The 19,046-nt window shown below is 44.9% G+C and overlaps 1 protein-coding gene across 1 annotated transcript; it reads left to right on the top strand.

Annotated features, from left to right (window-relative positions):
- The first annotated feature begins 3,113 nt into the window (after nucleotides 1-3,113).
- TMSB4X (thymosin beta 4 X-linked) lies at nucleotides 3,114-6,832 on the top strand. The gene is made up of 4 exons (XM_003261030.4): nucleotides 3,114-3,319; nucleotides 4,689-4,772; nucleotides 5,858-5,973; nucleotides 6,386-6,832. Exons 1-4 carry the CDS (start codon nucleotides 3,114-3,116, stop codon nucleotides 6,418-6,420), a joined length of 441 nt encoding a protein of 146 aa, XP_003261078.2. The 3' UTR covers nucleotides 6,421-6,832.
- The last annotated feature ends 12,214 nt before the right edge of the window (nucleotides 6,833-19,046 follow it).

Here is a 19,046-nt window from a genome sequence, read left to right on the forward strand (position 1 = left end):
TATGGAACAAAGTCTTTAAAAGGCCTTAGGATTCTAGAGAAGAGTAGTGTTTAAATGAGGCGGCTTCTGAGCCAGCCAGTCTGAGTTCAAATCCTGCCTTTGGCTTTCGTTGTGTTTTCTTGGGGAAGTTATTTAATCCCTCTAGGATTCCCTCATCTGCAAAATGAGGAAAATAACGGTGCCACTGTCATAGGATTGTGTGAGGATTCGGGAAATACTACATGGAAAGCTCCCCAAGTATACGGAAAGCACTCAGAAAGCACTTGCTGTTATTACTGCTATGGTTACAGCCATGATTGTTACTATCATTATTCTACAACCTGGCCCCTGCCTGGCTCCCAGCGTTATTTCCTGTCACTTTCTCTCATTTTACGCAAGTGCCTGCCAAGCTAAGCTACTCATTGCCCCCTGCGTTAACTCGAAGATTCTCTGCTTCTGTATTGTTCCCTGGCTGTGTGGAGGCTGAGTAACCACTTGGAGGGGATGTTGTAGAGGAAAATTCAAGCCACAGAAGGGAAACTGGTTTGAATGAGATCCCCTTTTACATTTCTTTTGGCTCTGAAGTTTCCATCAGATCAATAAAGCAAACAGGACAATCAGCAGCACGGCACTCAGCACTGAGCACGGGTGAGGGTGCTTTCACTCCTCTTTGCTTTCCTGCCACCCCCTGCTCGCCTTTCTCTTTGCACCATGTGGGGCTGCTCTGGGTGGGAGTCCTGGAGAAAGATACTTCAACTAAAGATAAGGCAGAGATAGGCCTCGGTGGAAAGACTTGGTAGACAGACCTGGGCGTTTGATAAAGAGCAAATTGCTTAAATTCTCGGAGCCTCAATTTCTTTAGTAGAAAAATGGGGATATTAGTACTCACTCCATAGGGTGAGAATGGAATCAGACATTGTTTAAAAGGGCTTATAACTGAGGGTACCTGATATAGCTAGTCTACTAAATATCCTTTCTCTTTTCATTTTCCTGTTATTCACGGGGGGGACTTAGGCTGTGTCTTTAAGGGGTTTTAGATTCCAATCAGTGGAAGGAGGGCTCCGCTGTGAGGGAGACCAGATGGAGACTGCAGGGGCCACAGGGGAACGTGGGGTGCAGGCAGGTGGGGCAGATGGTAGGAGGCCCTGAAACTCAGACAAAGGGATCTGGGCTTGAGAAGGCAAGAGTTGGGAGCTCAGCTTTGTTTCTGTTCTTCTGTTCCTCCCTCCTCTTCCTTCTCCTCTTCTTCTGGTAAGTTCTTGGCACAAAATTAAATAGGTTCAAACTAATAGAACTCATTTTCATGAATTCAGACTTCTAGCCAACTCCTCCACGGTTAGAAATAGCCACGACTCTATCCCAGGCCCGCCCTGGAAAGCAAAATAAAACTGCGTCCCCTGCCACCCTTTCCGGGTTCCACCGGACACAGGGTTGGAGGGGAACCGCCCTTCAATGCAGGCAATGTTGGCACAGTTTTCATGGGGCGCTGTGGCCCGTGAGATGAGGAAGGCAGGACAGGTGCAAAGTGGACTCTAATCTTTTACCGGAGAGCCCCAAGGCCAGAGTGCACCATACAACCCGGAGTCACCCAAGGCCTTTTTTTTGGGGGGGGGGCGGGGTTCTCACTGGGAACAATGTCTGCACCCATTGTAGGCAGTTCCTTTGCCCCTGTGTGCCTCTGTCTTTTTAATTGGTATCGAAAACTCCTACCTCAGTGGTAGTTGTGCCCGGCACATACTAACAGACTTATAAATAGCTGCCTGGGGCAGGAATGATCCTGGAACATTCTGACATCTAGAACATGAAGACTAAATGGATTTAATTATCTGGGGAGAAGAAAGCAAGGCAATTAGACTCACAGGTTCAACACCTGAGTTCAAGTACCTCCCTCATTTAAGAAAATCAATTCATGGAAGGGTGAGGCAGAGAACAGCTTGAATCCGGGAAGTTGAGGCTGCAGTGAGCTGAGATCACACCACTGCACTCCAGCCTGGGTGACAGAGCGAGACTGTCTCAAAAAAAGAAAAGAAAAGAAAATCAATTCAATGCAGTGGGAGAACTGTTATTGAGCAACTACTATCCACCAGACACTGTGGAAAGCACAGCAGTCTAGTTACTCACACTCTTCCTGGTGATTCTCGGGTACAGACTAAGAGGATGCAGGGAGGACTTTTATATGCTCTTGGCATATATGACAGAGTGGCTACCAGCTGAGGTAACCCAATGATGGCTCTCTAAGCCTCAGTTTCCCCATCTGGAAACTTCTCATGGAAAGGCGGTGGGAAAGAAAGGAAAAAACCAATGTAAAACTTCTGTTACAATGCCTGACTCTTAGAAAATATCAACCGACAGTTGTCATTTTTTATTTGCTGTAAAACTACCAAAAGATCTTCTATCAACATTTTGTAAGCGAAAATAATAATATATATTCATATATATTAATTATATAGAAATAATATATAATATATAAATGTCTCTATAGGAGAAATAATATCAAGACACCTAAAATTTTCAATTAATTCTAAACACTAAGACAATTATTATTTTTCCTCAACCTTCCATCCTAAATCATATGAATCATAACAATAGAAAGAGCTTACTAATTGTCATGCACTGTCTGAAGCATTTAATCCTCCCAACAACCCTGTGAGGTCGGTGTTGCAATGAACCCATTTTACAGATGAGAAAACTCCAGCACAGAAAGATTCATTCATGTGGCCAGAGTCATGCAACTTTTAAGAATATTCCTTTGGTTTGCATTTCCTTGTATCTGCACCACCCTTCCCTTTCCTGTCTCTCTAGGTCTCCTGACCGGTTGGCAGGTCAATCCCAATCATGGGAACTCTTTTCCTTTAAGCAGACGTCTCTCTTTCTCTTCCTCTCTGTTTCCACCTGCCCTCTATCAGTGTCTCAGCACAGTGGAAGGCTGCTTGCTACCGCACTGGAAAACTTCTCCAGACATTTCCAAGTTTGCATTCGTCCATCTCCTTTGGAGAATTGCTTCAGTGAGGCCTAACCCTTTCTGAGGAAAGGCCCTTGGGAGAAGAAGCCAGGAGAAGGTAGTGGCACTCCTTTGTCATCAGGAGACATTGGGAGGAAAGAAATGATTTTCGACAGCAGCTGGGTGAGGGGAAATGGAATCACAGAACCTGCGGAAACGGTGTCGGTACAATGGCAGCTGCCAGCTAACCGGGCAAAAAGGCACCCTGCAAGATCTTTTCTGTGTTTCAACGATGAAGTGGACTCCCAACATGGAACAGGGGCGGGGGGACTGTTACCAGACAGGTGACATTTGGTGCATGCACGAACAGGTCCAGTGCCCCATTCGGAGGCCAGGAAGGTAGCCACCCAGCAGAGCATTAACTAGGGAACCAGACGGTCACCTGCCCCTGCTCACCCCCACCTCCTTCCTCCCCAGGAAAAAGGAAGTCAAGTAGATGGAGAAACGGGGAAGTCCAAGCTGCTGGCAGTGGCATTCAAGGGTCTATATATAAGGTTGACTCTAATCCCCAGCGAGACAAAAGCCTTTCCATAAAAATGATTAGCAAGGGGTTTCTAAAAACATTTCCCTAGGCCACGGAAAAGGAGAAGGAATATTTTGCACACTGCCTTGTCTCTTAGAAATAATCACAGCTAGGCCTCTTTGTAACCGGCGCGTCTTTTTCCTTCCACACGCCATTTGCAGGCGCGTGGCATGGTATTTGTAACTAATTTTCAGTAGCAAGTGGGTCACTGGTATTCACAGAGTCAGGTGCCATTTTGAAAACTGCTTCCCTCTACCCGAATCTCTTATATTTCCAGATGCAGATGCACTTCAGAGATGTCCTAGTGCTGGAAACGCTCCCTCGAAAATATAATTTGATTTTTGAATTTCACCTTAAGACGTTAGAGATAATGTAACTGTAGTCTTTGGAATTCAACGCAGGCCTCCTTAGCCATCACTTTTATAATTTATGAAAATAAGGAAGAGGAAGGTAAAGAACTTCCTCATTGTCAGGCAGTAAAGTCAATGGCAGAGCTTGAGCTTGACTTATTTTGCTAAGAGGGAGGTGTTTTACCCTATAAATTCCAAATTACCTTACACCCAGCAAATATTACTGTTGACTCCAGTGCTCACAAAAATTATGCTGATGAAACAATATGGATGTTTCAGTGATGAAACTTTCTCTTTTAAAATCACTTAAGGGTGCTTTACGTCCCACCCAAGGCAAGAGGAACGCCAGCAAGGAAGACAAAGAGGCCCGGGGTGGGGCGCATGCCCTCCACTGGTCTGAAAGCTGAGTCACAGGAATCGTACCCCTGCAGCGGGCCAGGCCCTCCAGGGAGAGACACCGCGCCCTTGTGTGGAGATGTCCACAGTAGACAAAGGCAGTTTCGCAATAAAAGAATGCCTGTCACCCCAGGTGCCACCCCGACCCTTAGTTATTATGCACTGGTCCCCAAGAGCAATTTTTGCGCTGCTGTTGCAAAAATTCATCGTAATGAAATAAACGTAAAAGAGGAAAATGTGTTATGAAGTGTTGGAGCGTGCTTTGCTCATTTATTTTTTTCGCCATCGTTGTGGTTAGCGTGCACTAGTGGACCCCGGATGGGGGTGGGGCTCCCGAAAAGCCCGGCAGGCCTCCGGATGCCGTTCCGAGACGCGGCGCGAAGGAGTTAAGCGGGCCGACGGGTGACATCACCTCATTTACATAGGAGCGCCCATAAAGCGGCGCCCGCCGCACCCCGCCCGACAACTCGGTGGTGGCCACTGCACAGACCAGTCTTCGCTCGTTCTCGCGCGCCTCGCTCCGGTGAGCCCCAGGGCCCCTGCCTCCTTCCTCCTCCTGCCTCCGTCCCTTTCCCACCGTGCTCGCCCTTTCATCATCTGCGTCCCTGTGAACGCATTCCCTAAAGCCGAGCCCCAGTGGTTCTCCCCGGGAAGGCTGTTTTGGGGAGCTGGGGGGATGCGAAACACCCTAAATGCTGGATAATGGGGTGGGGAAATCGATGATTTAAGAACAAAACCGAAAAACTGGCGTTTTGCCGTGCCGCTCGGAGGGGACATTAAAAAATTTGTTAGTGTCTGCCCGCAAAGGTATTGTGCGTTGCCTTGGAGGCTGAGATATGGGGGAACAGACAGGTCCTTTGTTCTGAGGTTCATCTCCCGAGCCCCGAGCCTCCTCCCAGCCTCGGACGGCTGCGCGGGCTGCATCTGTGCAGCCTGGCGGCGGCGGGGCTATATATACTATGACGTTTTCACAGTCTTTGCAGAGACATGTGTGCCAGGGATGCCGAATTGCCAGGAGAGCAGGCAAGACCGGCTTCGGGGCGCGCGGCGGCCGCTTTGTGTGCGGGGCTGCATTGTGGCGCGGGCGAGGAAGCGGGTAGGGCGGTGGTCGGAAGCTCCAGCCGCGGCCGCCGCCTTTGTGAGAGGACGAGAAAGCCGGATCCGGCCCGCATCCTTGCGGAGAGGCCGCGGCTAGAAAATGGAAACGCTTTTCCTACCTGGGCTCCATTTTAGGAATTCTTGCCGATTTTTTCCACTTGAATTCGGAAGTGGCTTTCCTATTCTTCCCTTGTCCTAGCCAGCCTTTAATTTTAAACGCTGTAATTAACAATTCGCAGTGGTCAATTTCCTTTATTCTGCAAGATTCGGCTTTGAGAGGCATCCGCCCTCTTTGGTCCACAGCGTTTTGAAATATGGGGAGGAGGGGCGCGGGGGGTGTCGCCTCTTTTTCTGTAGAAAGAGGAAGCTCGTGAGCGCGGAACGGCAGCGGAAGGAGGGCGGGAAGGGTTTTCAGCCTGCAGGTCGGTAGGGCGGAAGCGCAGTTCCCAGCCCAGAGACAGTGGGGCGGGTGGCTCTTCCTCACGCTCGCTCTTGGCTTGCTCCCTGCAGCTTTCTCTCCGCAACCATGTCTGACAAACCCGATATGGCTGAGATCGAGAAATTCGATAAGTCGAAACTGAAGAAGACAGAGACGCAAGAGAAAAATCCACTGCCTTCCAAAGAAAGTAAGCTGCGACCCACCCCCATCTTTAGAAAGGCTGGGTGGGAGCGGCCGGTGGAAGGGCGGGAGGCTGGGAGCGGCCGCGGGAAGAATTCGGGAGGGGGAAGTGCGGGGGAAGAGCCGACAGTTGATGAATGTGGCTTGCAAAGGTTAATTAAAAATGGTTTTGCAGCCAACAAACACTGGGCTTTAGTAATTTAGTAATGGAATATTTAATATGCCATATTAATACAAACACACCCATTAAAATGTATTTCTATTTAGTTTATTCAATATACATATTTTATTCCATTATGGAATACCGTGCAGAATGTTTATGATTTGAAAAGATGCTTTAAATGAAAGCCCTTTAGTCTGTACTGAATCCTTTAATCATCTCCCTCCATCTGTTTTTTTTTTTTTTTTTCTGGTCACAGCGATTGAACAGGAGAAGCAAGCAGGCGAATCGTAATGAGGCGTGCGCCGCCAATATGCACTGTACATTCCACAAGCATTGCCTTCTTATTTTACTTCTTTTAGCTGTTTAACTTTGTAAGATGCAAAGAGGTTGGATCAAGTTTAAATGACTGTGCTGCCCCTTTCACATCAAAGAACTACTGACAACGAAGGCCGCGCCTGCCTCTCCCATCTGTCTATCTGGCTGGCAGGGAAGGAAAGAACTTGCATGTTGGTGAAGGAAGAAGTGGGGTGGAAGAAGTGGGGTGGGACGACAGTGAAATCTAAAGTAAAACCAAGCTGGCCCAAGGTGTCCTGCAGGCTGTAATGCAGTTTAATCAGAGTGCCATTTTTTTTTTTGTTCAAATGATTTTAATTATTGGAATGCACAATTTTTTTAATATGCAAATAAAAAGTTTAAAAACTTAGCTGGTGTGTCTGGTCTCTGGAAGGATCGCGGATGAAACCTTTGCAAAGAGGCCTACCTCTTGGTCCACTGGGGAGGGACAAGCATCTGGTGACTGGATAAATTCCCTTATGGCACAGAAATGGGTTTCAACCAGGTATGCAAAATAACTTGTCTATACTAGGAGATGATTTTCTCAGGCTGATTGAATTCCTAGTATGAATTGTGTGAGAGCTTTAATAAAAATATATTTGCAGTTATGGGTTTTGATAAGCTGACATACTTGCATGTGCTCAAGAAAATGAAGGTGATAATTTACAGCGCAGTATCTTAGGGTATCAAATTGAACTTGGTTATTTAACCAAGTGCCAGCATTAACATAGATGAGTAAAAATTACATTTTTAGCAGCTGCATTAAGGAATTCAGGACTCAAGCTTACTCATTTTCTAATGGCCGGTTTCTAATTAGAGTTCAATATTTGCGATTGCTTTAATGAATACAGTTACCATTAGTGAACATGATTTTAAATTTACTGGGTCCTCTTCATTTGAATAATCTTTGGATTTAAAAGAACTTATTCGATCTTTTGGGTTTAAAGGACACTAGCAGGACACAGGTGAGATTTGTACTAAGTTTAAATCCAGCGGGAATTAATTGACTCACATTTAGGTCTTTAAGTCCTTGATAACTTCTCAATCATCGGAAGTAGTTATTTTCATTGATGGGTAAAAGCAAAGTCCTTGGTGCAGGAAGACAACACCAATTTTTTAAGAGTTAAAGATTTGCCATTCTATAAGGTCTTTAATGGATTCCTTGGTTCTGTAGGAAAGGGTGGAGATTTTTTTTTTTTAAAGAAGCACCAATTTTATTAAGCGCAAAACAACAGCATTTAAGAAGGCTCTTAGTTCACTGAATTCTGCAAAGCACTTGCAACGCAAGTGTCCAAGAAGTTAAACATTTTTCTCAAAACCGACTTATGAAAATACGCTTTTTGAAGCGGAGGGGTAGGGAAAATTGTTGATCATTATTAAATTGGTTGCTTTCATTTCCTTTGCTCAACACTTATTTTGAGAAATGTACAGGAAACCATTTACCTGTGGTTTAGACAATCAAGTAGACCATCAGGCTAGAAGCCTTGCTCTGCGTTGCAAGGGAAGGGGTGTGTACCGGCTGCTGCAGAGGCTGCTACAAAACCTGAAGCGCCACAGCCCGCTCAGCTCGGTGAAGAGAGGAGTAAGCACAAAAGGTTCTGGAGCCATCTCAAGATGGAGACGGGCCTGGAGCCCTGCAGTTTTCTTTTCTTGCCTATAAGGAAGGGTGTGGGCACAGTGCAAATGCCCAAGGCACAAAGAGAAACCATTCCCACGTAGGCTTTTGCTGTGTGCCTTTTTCAAACAATGCAAAGACGAAAGAAGATTTTAAGAAATTAACACAGCCCCAGTGTTCCTCAGTTGAAGAAGGAACATTTAGGAAAAGGGATGATTCATGGAACAGAAGGCCTTTCTCCCCTAGAGGGACAAAGCTAAAACATAGCACACACACACAAAAAAGTAAAATAAAAAATCTGGTAATGATTGAATTCAGGCTGCTTGACGTGTGGAATGGGGAAATTCAGAAACTTCTGCCCATATCACACTCTGTAGACTTAACTGCTGCACACGGGGTTGGGAGAGACTCTATTTGTTTATTTTTTTAATTTTGTTGGGGGATTCTTTGTTTTTCCCAAGAGAGATTCTTCCCAGAAGGGCTGGGGGTATTTATGAGTCAGTGTGGGGACATATGTTCCTGCTATGTAGGACTTGGGAGTCGACAGTATTTTTCACAGATACAAAGGGGACATTAGGTTTACCCTTAGAATGAGAGAACGTTGGGATTAAAGGAGACCCTATGACTGTTTCTCTTCCCCCCAGGACAAAACAGGCCAAGGTAGCTTAAGTAAGCCCTGAAGGTCACACAGTTTAGTCTGGGATTTCTGCAAATTTTGAATTGATCAAGACAAAGCAAAAATAAAGGAAATAAAAAGAGACTCACTAAAGGACCTTGGAGATTGAGCTGGCTTCATTTTGAAATCTTGCAAATTTGTCAACCATCACAGCCACATTTCCAGCCTTCCAGTGGTTGGAATTTTAAAGCTATTTTATTCTTTCAGGAGAACAACACAGCTTTTAGGCTGTGTATGCAAAGATTGAGTGTGTATGGGGGGAGGGGAGATTCAAAATCTTAACAAACTTTGAGTCTTTCGGCTGTGTAAGAGACCCATTGTAGTCAGAATCAGGTATTGTCTCCTTTAAATGCACAAGGAAGGTCTGTTTATTTTCCCCCAAAGAAGCATCTAATTCCTCAAGAGACAAAAAGAAAATATTTTTGCATTTTTTTTCTAAACATATGGGGTCAATTTTGTGCTTACTAGAAAGAACAGAGCATTTTGGAGACAACATTACAAACAAAAAGTAAAAATAAAAAATCTTGAGTCTTTCTTTGTTCAAGAATGTAAACTTCAAACATTGTTTAAGAACGTTGAAAGCACTCAATGCTTCATTTACCCTAGTAGCCTTCACTAGCCTAGCAAGAAAATAAGAAAAAAATATCCTCCGCACTCCACACTTCCCAAATCCTTTCTGTTAGATTACACTTTCAAGAGTGGCTTACACTGCAATCTAAGAGAATCAAACACACCAATTTGGGACTCAACTAGGTTTTCTCTGCATGTAATGAGAAGGAGTGAAATTACAAATGTAAGGCAGAGATGTACAACAAAGCAAGCTAGGAAGAAAATATGTTTCTAAGACCTGTATTTACCTAGTTTATATTTTCCTTGGACACTTGCATAGCATTTTATTTCTGTAATCACATTGTCGTGCTAGTACCATCTTTGCTCCTGGCTTCTGAGACTTTTGTAGGCAGGGCTGGTGCATGCTACATTCATTGTGTGCATACACCATGCACTCTTCCTTCTGTGCCTCAAAGCACACTTCTCCCCTTACTTGATGGAGACTTCATTTTTTTTTATTTTTATTTTTTTTGATATGGGGTCTCTCTGTCACAGGCAGGAGGGCAGTGGCGCAATCTCGGCTCACTGCAACCTCCGCCTCCCAGGCTCAAGGGATCCTCCCACCTCAGCCTTCCCAGTAGCTGGGACCACAGGCATGCGCCACCATGCCTGGCTAATTATTTTTTTTTATTTTTTATTTCGCCATGTTGCCCAGGCTCGTCTCAAACTCCCGAGCTCAAGCAATCCAACTGCCTCGGCCTCCCAAAGAGCTGGGGTTACAGGTGTGGGCGACCACGCCCAGTTGAGACTTCATTTAACATGCTGGTTTGGGGGTCCCTTCGAACATGTGAATGTCATGTTAGACATCACAATTTTAAATGTTTTTAAAAAAATATATTTAAAGAGCTTTGAACAGCAATTTGCCACTGACTTTGGTTGTGCTGGGTTGTTGTTTTTTTTTTTTTTTTTGAGACGAGTCTCGCTCTGTTGCCCAGGCTGGAGGGTAGTGGGGCAATCTCGGCTCACTGCAAGCTCCGCCTCCCAGGTTCACGCCATTCTCCTGCCTCAGCCTCTCCGAGTAGCTGGACTACAGGCGCCCGTCACCACGCCCGGCTAATTTTTTGTATTTTTAGTGGAGACGGGGTTTCACCGTGGTGTCGATCTCCTGACCTCGTGATCCGCCCGCCTCGGCCTCCCCAAGTGCTGGGATTACAAGCGTGAGCCACCGCGCCCGGCCTGTGCTGGGTTTTTTGTTTTTGTTTTTTTTTGAGATGGAGTCTCACTCTGTCGCCAGGCTGGAGTGCAGTGGCACGATCTCGGCTCACTGCAACCTCCACCTCCTGGGTTCAAGCAATTCTCCTGCCTCAGCCTCCTGAGTAGCTGGGACTACAGGTGCATGCTGCCATGCTGGGCTAATTTTTTTTTTTTTTTTGTATTTTAATAGAGACGGGGTTTCACCATGTTGCCCAGGCTGGTCTCGAACTCCTGAGCTCAGGCAATCCGCCCGCCTCGGCCTCCCAAAGTGCTAGGATTACAGGCTTGAGCCAACGCGCCCAGCCGGTTGTGCTGATTTGAATCAATACTTATAGCCAACTCCATATTATGAAGCCAGAGCACTGGATCATTAGTTCACTCCACCAGTTCATGCCAGGTAATTCATTTGCCACAGAGACACGGTTGTAAATAAGAAGATGTAGTCCCTGCCCTCCTGTGCCTTCCATTAGTTACAAGATGCATTTTTCATCTGACTCCAAGTGGAAAATACTTAGAAATTATTCTTTTCCATTTTCAGGGTACATGATGAGTCTAAGGGCTTTGGATTTCCAAATGAGGTTTAATACCTATTCTTTGCTTTACAGTAGCCATTTTTCCAAATGTATCTAGAATGATTAATTCAAATCCCTCCAAAAGTTCAACGGTGAGTGAATTTTGAAGGAAACTGACTGATTCTTCACCTTGCAATCAAATATTCTATTAGCATAGAAAGATTGGGCATGATAACTCTTGCCTGTTATTTTTTGAGAATCCTTTCTGAGGAATGCCCAAGATCTAAAAATGGACTGAATGAATAGGGTTTTGTTGTTGTTGTTGTTGTTTTTCTGGGCAGGGTCTTGCTCTATTGCCCAGGCTGGAGTGCAGTGGCCCTATTATAGCTGCACTATAGCCTCAAACTCCTGGGCTCAAGTGATCCTCCCACCTCAGCCTCCTGAGTAGCTAGGACTACAGGCATCTGCCACCAGGCCTGGCTAATTAAAAAAAATTTTTTTTTTTTTTTTGTAGAGACAGAGTTTTGTTATGTTGTTCAGGTTGGTCTCAAGCTCATGGCCTCAAGTGATCCCCCTGCCTCCACCTCCCAAAGTGCTGGGATTACAGGTGTGAACCACCACACCCAACCTGGATAGATAGCATTTTAAAATCTATCTTTTGCTAGGATTTTGTGGCTTAGATGTTCAATCTCCAAAGAAACACTTCTTATTGCTAAATCCTTCCCCTTCCTCTGTTTGCCTTCTCTTCACAATTCAACTGTATGATTGTTGGGGGCTGAAATGGTTGCTCAAATTTTGAAATCCCTCAGAGAACCAAGCAAAATGATGTCCACGTGTATCCATAAGCACAGCACCTGGCTGGCTGAGGACTGGTCACATTTGTTCAGTAGGATTCCACAGTTTGGAACTTCAATGGAGGGGGACAATAATCTATTCAAAGCAGTTGGAGCTATTCCTGTCACGTTATTGTCAAACCACAGGAAATTATGCCTTTCCTCATTACCACATTGAGCGCTGGAAGTGGCTGATACCTTTGACCACACGGAGACTTTGTGATAGCATTTTCTTAATCTAGAAACAAAAATATTTCAAAAGATTAAAAAATATATATGGAATGCCACATGGTTATTTCTACTTAAAATGACTTGCTTGCTTGGAGGGTAGAGTCATTCCTTTTTTTTTTTTGAGGCAGGGTCTCACTCTGTAGTGTAAGTGCAGTGGCACGATCATGGCTCATTGCAGCCTCGACCTCCCAGGCTCAAGCAATCCTCCCACCTCAGCCTCCTGAGTAGCTGGGACCACAGGTGTGTATCACCATGCCTAGCTAATTAGAAAGAGTCATTCTTTACTCAACAAACATTTACTGAGCACCTAGTGTTGGCCTGGCTCTTTCCAAGTTGCTGGAATAGGAAGTTGAATAAGGCCCGGGCCTACTCTTGGTCTATGGGAGAGGCAAACCTGTGCGAATGAACAGCCATATCCGGCCTGAGCCAGATATCCATTCATTTATCCAACTACGATTCACCCAGCTTCTATTTTTGCCAGGTAAGACACTGAGCCAGGAGATAAACTGGAACCAGATTGTGAAGGGCCCCTGAGCCAGGCTAAGGAGTTTGAAAATTACCCTTAGGTAATTGAGAGATATTAGAAGTAAAATCATTTCATCCACATGAGGCAGTCTGTAGACCCTTCTTGTTTAGAAATGTAGCTATAGGGAAGGAGGGTGAAGAAGAGACTGTCCATACTTGTCACTGAAAAAGCATATTGACATCATCAGTGTTGCAGCAACCTCATACAAGAAGGTGCTAAATCTTACTTTTATTGGTATTTCTTGGTCCACATTTCGAAAAGATGGGCTTGTAACACCTCTATATTATGAACACTTCATGGTCATTTGGTACCAACTTTTATACTGGAGTGGAAAGAAGTTTAATCAATTTGAAATGGTTAAAATTACATTTTTGTGTGGAGATCTCTGAGGTTTGCAGTGCCTCGTAGTAGGGTTTGTACATTAAAAGCTGGTCTTCAATCATGTATTAGGTTCCTGGGGCAGCTGTAACCAATCCCTACAAACTTGGGGGCTGAAAACAACAGAAATGTATGCTCTCATGTTTTGGAAGCCAGCAGCTTGATATCAAGGTGTCGGCAGAGCCAGATTCCCTCCAAAGGCTCAAGGAGAGAATCCTTCCTTGCATCTTTCAGCTTCCGGTGGCTCCAGGTATTCCTTGGTTTGTGACTGCGTCACTTCAATGTCCACTTCCATTTTCACGTGGCCTTCTCTGCGTCTGTGTCTTCTCCTCGTCTTTCTCTTATAGGGGCACTTCTCATTGGATTTAGAGCCCACCTGGGTCATCCGGGATGATCTCATCTCAAGATCCTTAATTACATCTGCAAAAAAACTCTTTCCCCAGTAAGTTAGCATTCACAGGTTCCAGGGATTTGATATGGACAGATCTTTGGGGGGGGGGGCTGCTATTTAACCCACTATAAATCATCATTAGTGGGTTGTCTAGTAGAGGCACTGTAGTGCGATGGTTGAAGTGATCAGTCAGTCAGCACTGTGGGTAGGGACATTTTACCGAATGAGTGGGTCTGTGGAAGGAGAGAGGATAACTGAAGATTTTCGACATTAATCAGAACATTATCCAGTGATTTAAGGACCAATATGGAAAAACTTACAGGACCCATAAGTGGGTGAAGAGAAAGGGGTATGGAAGGAAGGAAAATGAAAGGTTTGTAATTGGTTGTTTCCTGTGATTACAGGGATGAATAACACAGGTGGTCATAGCAGAAAACAGTTGTGCTTCCTCAAGAGCAGTGAAAAATACCATGTGGGAAAAGAAGTATATATACTACCCTAAGTAATTAGAGAGGTCAGTCACAAAATTTAAAAGAAAAGAAAGTAAAAAAGAATATAATCTGAATGGGTTTTTTTTTGAAGAAAGGATAGTAATTATATAACCCTGAATTTGTCATTTCAAACATTATTGGTAACTTGAGCTAGGAAGGTGGGAGCACCATGAGTTCATATATGCAAATGTAAATTCACAAAGCCATACATGCATGCCTAAGGCGTTCCTCTAAGGTTCCACTGACTTTCTCTGTATAAGCTCCGTGTTACAATAGGTGTATAAATATACATGCAACATGCATCGAGAACAAACATATTGGCATCTAATGTTTGGAACTTTCCGCCTATCAGGGCTTCTTTTCTGAAATAAGTCATGAAGTTTCCCAACAGGAGAGATGGATACCAAAAAGGAAATCCACTTAAGTCCTCAACCCATTCAAATAATAAATCCTTCAGATTAGAAAGAGGTGAGGTCAATTGAATCTAACATATACATTAAGAACTATCTGCCCCAAAGAAGGCTACTCCACACTTTTGACCATATTCCTTTGAAACGGGGAGGATTCATGTTCTCTCTCCTGTCCTGGAAGCTGACAGATACCTATGTATGATGTTGACATTTATGTATGTCTAGAATGCCTAAGGCATTTGGCTTGGCCAAGGCCGGTTGTGACTTGGCCCCCTGCCACCATTCTTTGTACCACAGGTGTTTCCAAGTAGGATCTCATTCGAGTTGGGAGGGTGAGTTAGGGCTTTAGACCACAGGAGCAGCTGAGGGAAAACTGTAAGGGGCCAGGCTTAGCCAAGAAAAGAAGGCTGAGAAAGATCCAAACCAGACAGCTGGCTGCCATTCTAACCTCTATCCCCGCCCCAGCGCTACCACACTTCAGGCCACACCCTACCCAGAGTGTGGTTTTCAAACCACAGGCTGTGTCGTAGGAAATCAATTTATTGATTCTTGCCAGCATTGAAAACAAAAGTTAAAAAAAAAAGACAAAATAAATCACTAAAAAGAAATCAAACAAGAATTTTTAGAACTCCCCAGCATGGTAAGGGTAACTATTGTTTATCAAACTTCTGTTTGAGTTATTTATGAGCGAGAGAGATGACTGATCTGTGATGTCCAATGTTTCTCTCAGTGTGAGTCAGACTCACACTTGTCAAGACTTCCATCCCCCAGCCTCCTGCCTGCTCATGGCCTCAATTCCTTTCTTTTCTCTGTCTAGCTTCGACTCCTAATCACTCACTTCAGATGGATTTAAAACCTTTCCTCCCCGTGTCCAGCTGAAGTCTTCCTTCATGCCCCAGTCCTGAATCCACTCCAAGAACCTGTTTGCCATTTTTTTTTTTTTTTTTGAGACGGAGTCTCACTCTGTTGCCCAGGCTGGAGTGCAGTGGTGCAATCTCGGCTCACTGCAAGCTCCGCCTCCTGGGTTCACGCCATTCTCCTGCCTCAGCCTCCCGAGTAGCTGGGACTACAGGCGCCCGCCACCTTGCCCGGCCAATTTTTTTGTGTATTTTTAGTAGAGACGGGGTTTCAGTGTGGTCTCGATCTCCTGACCTCGTGATCCGCCCACCTCGGCCTCCCAAAGTGCTGGGATTACAAGCGTGAGCCACCGTGCCCGGCCCGTTTGCCATTTTTTCACCCAGGCTCCTAAGTAGTAACAGATAAAATGATACACTTTGCCATGCTGTCACCTCAAAATTTGTCACTTGTTCCTGGTCAACTTCCTATTAGCTGTGCCACCTTCAGAAACTTCGTAACTTCTATGAGCTTCACTCTTCTCACCTGCCTAATGCGGAAGGGGATGGCCATGACGCATGGGGTTGCTGTGAGAGTTGAAGGAAATATGTACGTTGTAGGTGCTCAATATATGGTCTCCTTTATTATTGCAACAGCCTCTTAGTTCACACATCAATGCACTATTATTACTTGAAATACTTCTTGACCTCTTTGTAGCCTTTTGTGTGTGTGTGTGTGTGTGTGTGTGTGTGTGTGTGACAGGGTCTCACTCTCACTCAGGCTGGAATGCAGTGGTGCAATCTTGGTTCATTGCAGCCTCTCCAACTCCCAGGCTCAGATGATCCTCCTGCCTCAGCTTCCCAAGTAGCTGGGACTACAGGTGCATGCCACCATACCCCAGCTAATTTTTTCTCTGGGTAGCTGTGATGGTTAATACTGAGTGTCAACTTGATTGGATTGAAGAATGCAAAGTATTGATCCTGGGTGTGTCTGTGAGGGTGTTGCCAAAAAGATTAACATTTGAGTCAGTGGGCTGGGAAAGGCAGACCCACCCTTAATCTGGTGGGCACCTTTAATCAGCTGCCAGCATGGCTAGAATATAAAGCAGGCAGAAAAACATGAGAAGACTAGACTGGCCTAGCCTCCCAGCCTACATCTTTCTCCCGTGCTGGATGCTTCCTGCCCTGAAACATCAGACTCCATGTTCTTCAGTTTTGGGACTTGGACTGGGTTTCCTTGCTCCTCAGCTTGCAGATGGCCTACTGTGGGACATTGTGATTATGTGAGTTAATACTTAATAAACTCAGTTCTATCCCTCTAGAGAACCCTGACTAATACAGTAGCTTTTGACAATGCTGACCACACTCTACTTTCTGAAACCCTCTCCTCTCTCACCATTTTTAGTCTCTGACTTCTCTATTTCACCAACATCTCTGATTGCCTTTTCTCTCTTACCCCATAAGTGTTGTTGCTCCCTGGTTTGGATCTTTTTCTTACCTCTTTTGGTGTCTGACTTCACTCTACAGACTAGAGGTTAGGTCTTTAGTTTCTAGATTTTTTTTGAGTTCTGAGCTTCACCTCGTCTTATCTCTGCAAACAGAAACCCCAGATAGCTGCTCATTCCTGCTCCAACTCTTGCTTCTGTTTCAGGGCCCAGTGTCTCAGCATAGACTTAGAACATGGTGCTACTTTCTTCCTCTCCCAAGAAGTCATGTGAGTCACTGTGTTAACTTTAAAAAAAAAAAATCGTGATTTCACATTTACAGAAGAGTTGCAGCCGGGCGCAGTGGCTCACGCCTGTAATCCCAGCACTTTGGGAGGCCAAGGCGGGCGGATCACAAGGTCAGGAGATTGAGACCATCCTGGCTAACATGGTGAAACCCCGTCTCTACTAAAAATACAAAAAAAACTAGCCGGGCATCGTGTTGGGTGCCTGTAGTCCCAGCTACTCGGGAGGCTGAGGCAGGAGAATGGCGTGAACCCGGGAGGTGGAGCTTGCAGTGAGCCAAGATCGGGCCACTGCACTCCAGCCCGGACAACAGAGCGAGACTCTGTCTCAAAAAAAAAAAAAAAAAGAGTTGCAAGAATAGTTAAAAGAATTCCCTATACTCTTTACTCAGATTCACTAATTGTTAACATTTTACCACATTTACTTTCTCTCTCACCTCTTTTTTTTCTGAACCATTTTCTGAACCCTTTGAAGGTACCTCAGTTTATATTTCCTAAGAACAAGAATATTGTCTTACATAACCACAGTGCAATGATCAAATTCAGGAATTTTAACATCAGTGCTGTGATATTGTTATCTAACCTAAAGTCCATTTTAAATGTTGCCAGTTGCTCCATTGTCCTTTATAGCCCTTTTCTTCCTCCTCATCTGGGATCCAATCCAGGATCATGCATCACATTGAGCTGCCATGTCTCTTTAGCCAGGAACAATTCCTCAGCTGCTCTTTGTCTTTCAAGACAGTCACATTTTTGAAGAATATGAACCAACTGGTTTGTAGAATTTCTATCATTTTGGGTTTGCCTGTTGTTTTTTCCATGATTAGAGTCAGATAATTTGGGGTAGGAAAACCAATAAAGGATGTTGTGTCCTTCCTGGTGCCTCACATCAGGACGCACATGCTGCCGATTTGTCCCATTCATTGATAACTTGGATCACTTGTCTAGATGGTTGCCATCAGATTTCTGCATTGTAAGGCTATCATTTTTCCCACAGTAATTAGTAAGTAACCTGGGGGAAGATAGTTGGAGGCTCAGGCTCAAGTCTCCTGTTCTTCCTCAAACTTCCACCAAGTAGTTTTGGCACTTATTGATGATTCCTGCCTGAATTGATTTTTTCTATGACATCAGCAAAAATGGTGAATTTATGACACTATCATTTCTTTTTTTTTTTTTTTTTTTGAGATGGAGTCTCGCTCTGTTGCCCAGGCTGGAGTGCAGTGGCGCGATCTCGGCTCACTGCAAGCTCCGCCTCCCGGGTTCACGCCATTCTCCTGCCTCAGCCTCTCCGAGTAGCTGGGACTACAGGCGCCCGCCACCACGCCCGGCTAATTTTTTGTATTTTTAGTAGAGACGGGGTTTCACCGTGGTCTCCATCTCCTGACCTCATGATCCGCCCGCCTCGGCCTCCCAAAGTGCTGGGATTACAAGCGTGAGCCACCGCGCCCCGCCTCTTTTTTTTTTTTCAAGACGGAGTTTCACTTTGTCACCCAGGCTGGAGTGCAATGGCGTGATCTCGGCTCACTGCAACCTCCGCCCCTCAGGTTCAAGCAATTCTCCTGCCTCAGCCTCCCGGGTAGCTGGGACTACAGGTGTATGCCACCACACCCTGCTATTTTTTGTAGTTTTATTAGAGATGGGGTTTCACCATGCTGGCCAGGCTGATCTTGAACCCCTGACCTCAGGTGATCCGCCTGCTTTGGCTTCCCAAAGTGCTGGGATTATAGGCATGAACTACTGCGCCTGGCCCCTATCATTTCTTCTAATGTGACTTACCATTTTCTTGTGTTCTAACCTGTATGTATAAACCAACAAAAATGCAATTTCAAAATTTATATGCTAACAATAATAAAAATAACAGTAGCTTCTATATGTTGGCCCACGGGCTTGTCCTGCCTGACTAGACACAACATTATAGAGGTGCAATGTTGCAAGGAACATTTTCAAAGAGTTTGAAAACGTGGCTGATGCAAGCTTGTGCTGTCATTTCAGTCTTTAAGAGTCGGCTTAGGGCTTGCTTGCAACTGACATTCTCATGTGTTATGGCTGTGATTTTAAAAGAGAATAGAGATGCATGTATGTAAACCACATTCATGTTCAGTTCATACTAGATCTTTAACATTAATTTTGATCGACCACAAATATTATTCAGTTCTCAT

Source organism: Nomascus leucogenys, chromosome X, assembly GCF_006542625.1.
Source record: "Nomascus leucogenys isolate Asia chromosome X, Asia_NLE_v1, whole genome shotgun sequence".
Taxonomy (NCBI): Eukaryota; Metazoa; Chordata; class Mammalia; order Primates; family Hylobatidae; genus Nomascus; species Nomascus leucogenys.

What these genes read in the sequence shown, in the direction of transcription:
- TMSB4X (XM_003261030.4), top strand. Translation starts at nt 3,114, where the DNA reads ATGGAATCACAGAACCTGCGGAAACGGTGTCGGTACAATGGCAGCTGC. An exon ending in CCCATTCGGAGGCCAGGAAG is followed by an intron (nt 3,320 to 4,688) that starts GTAGCCACCCAG and finishes GCGCCCATAAAG; the next exon opens with CGGCGCCCGCCGCACCCCGC. An exon ending in TTCTCGCGCGCCTCGCTCCG is followed by an intron (nt 4,773 to 5,857) that starts GTGAGCCCCAGG and finishes TGCTCCCTGCAG; the next exon opens with CTTTCTCTCCGCAACCATGT.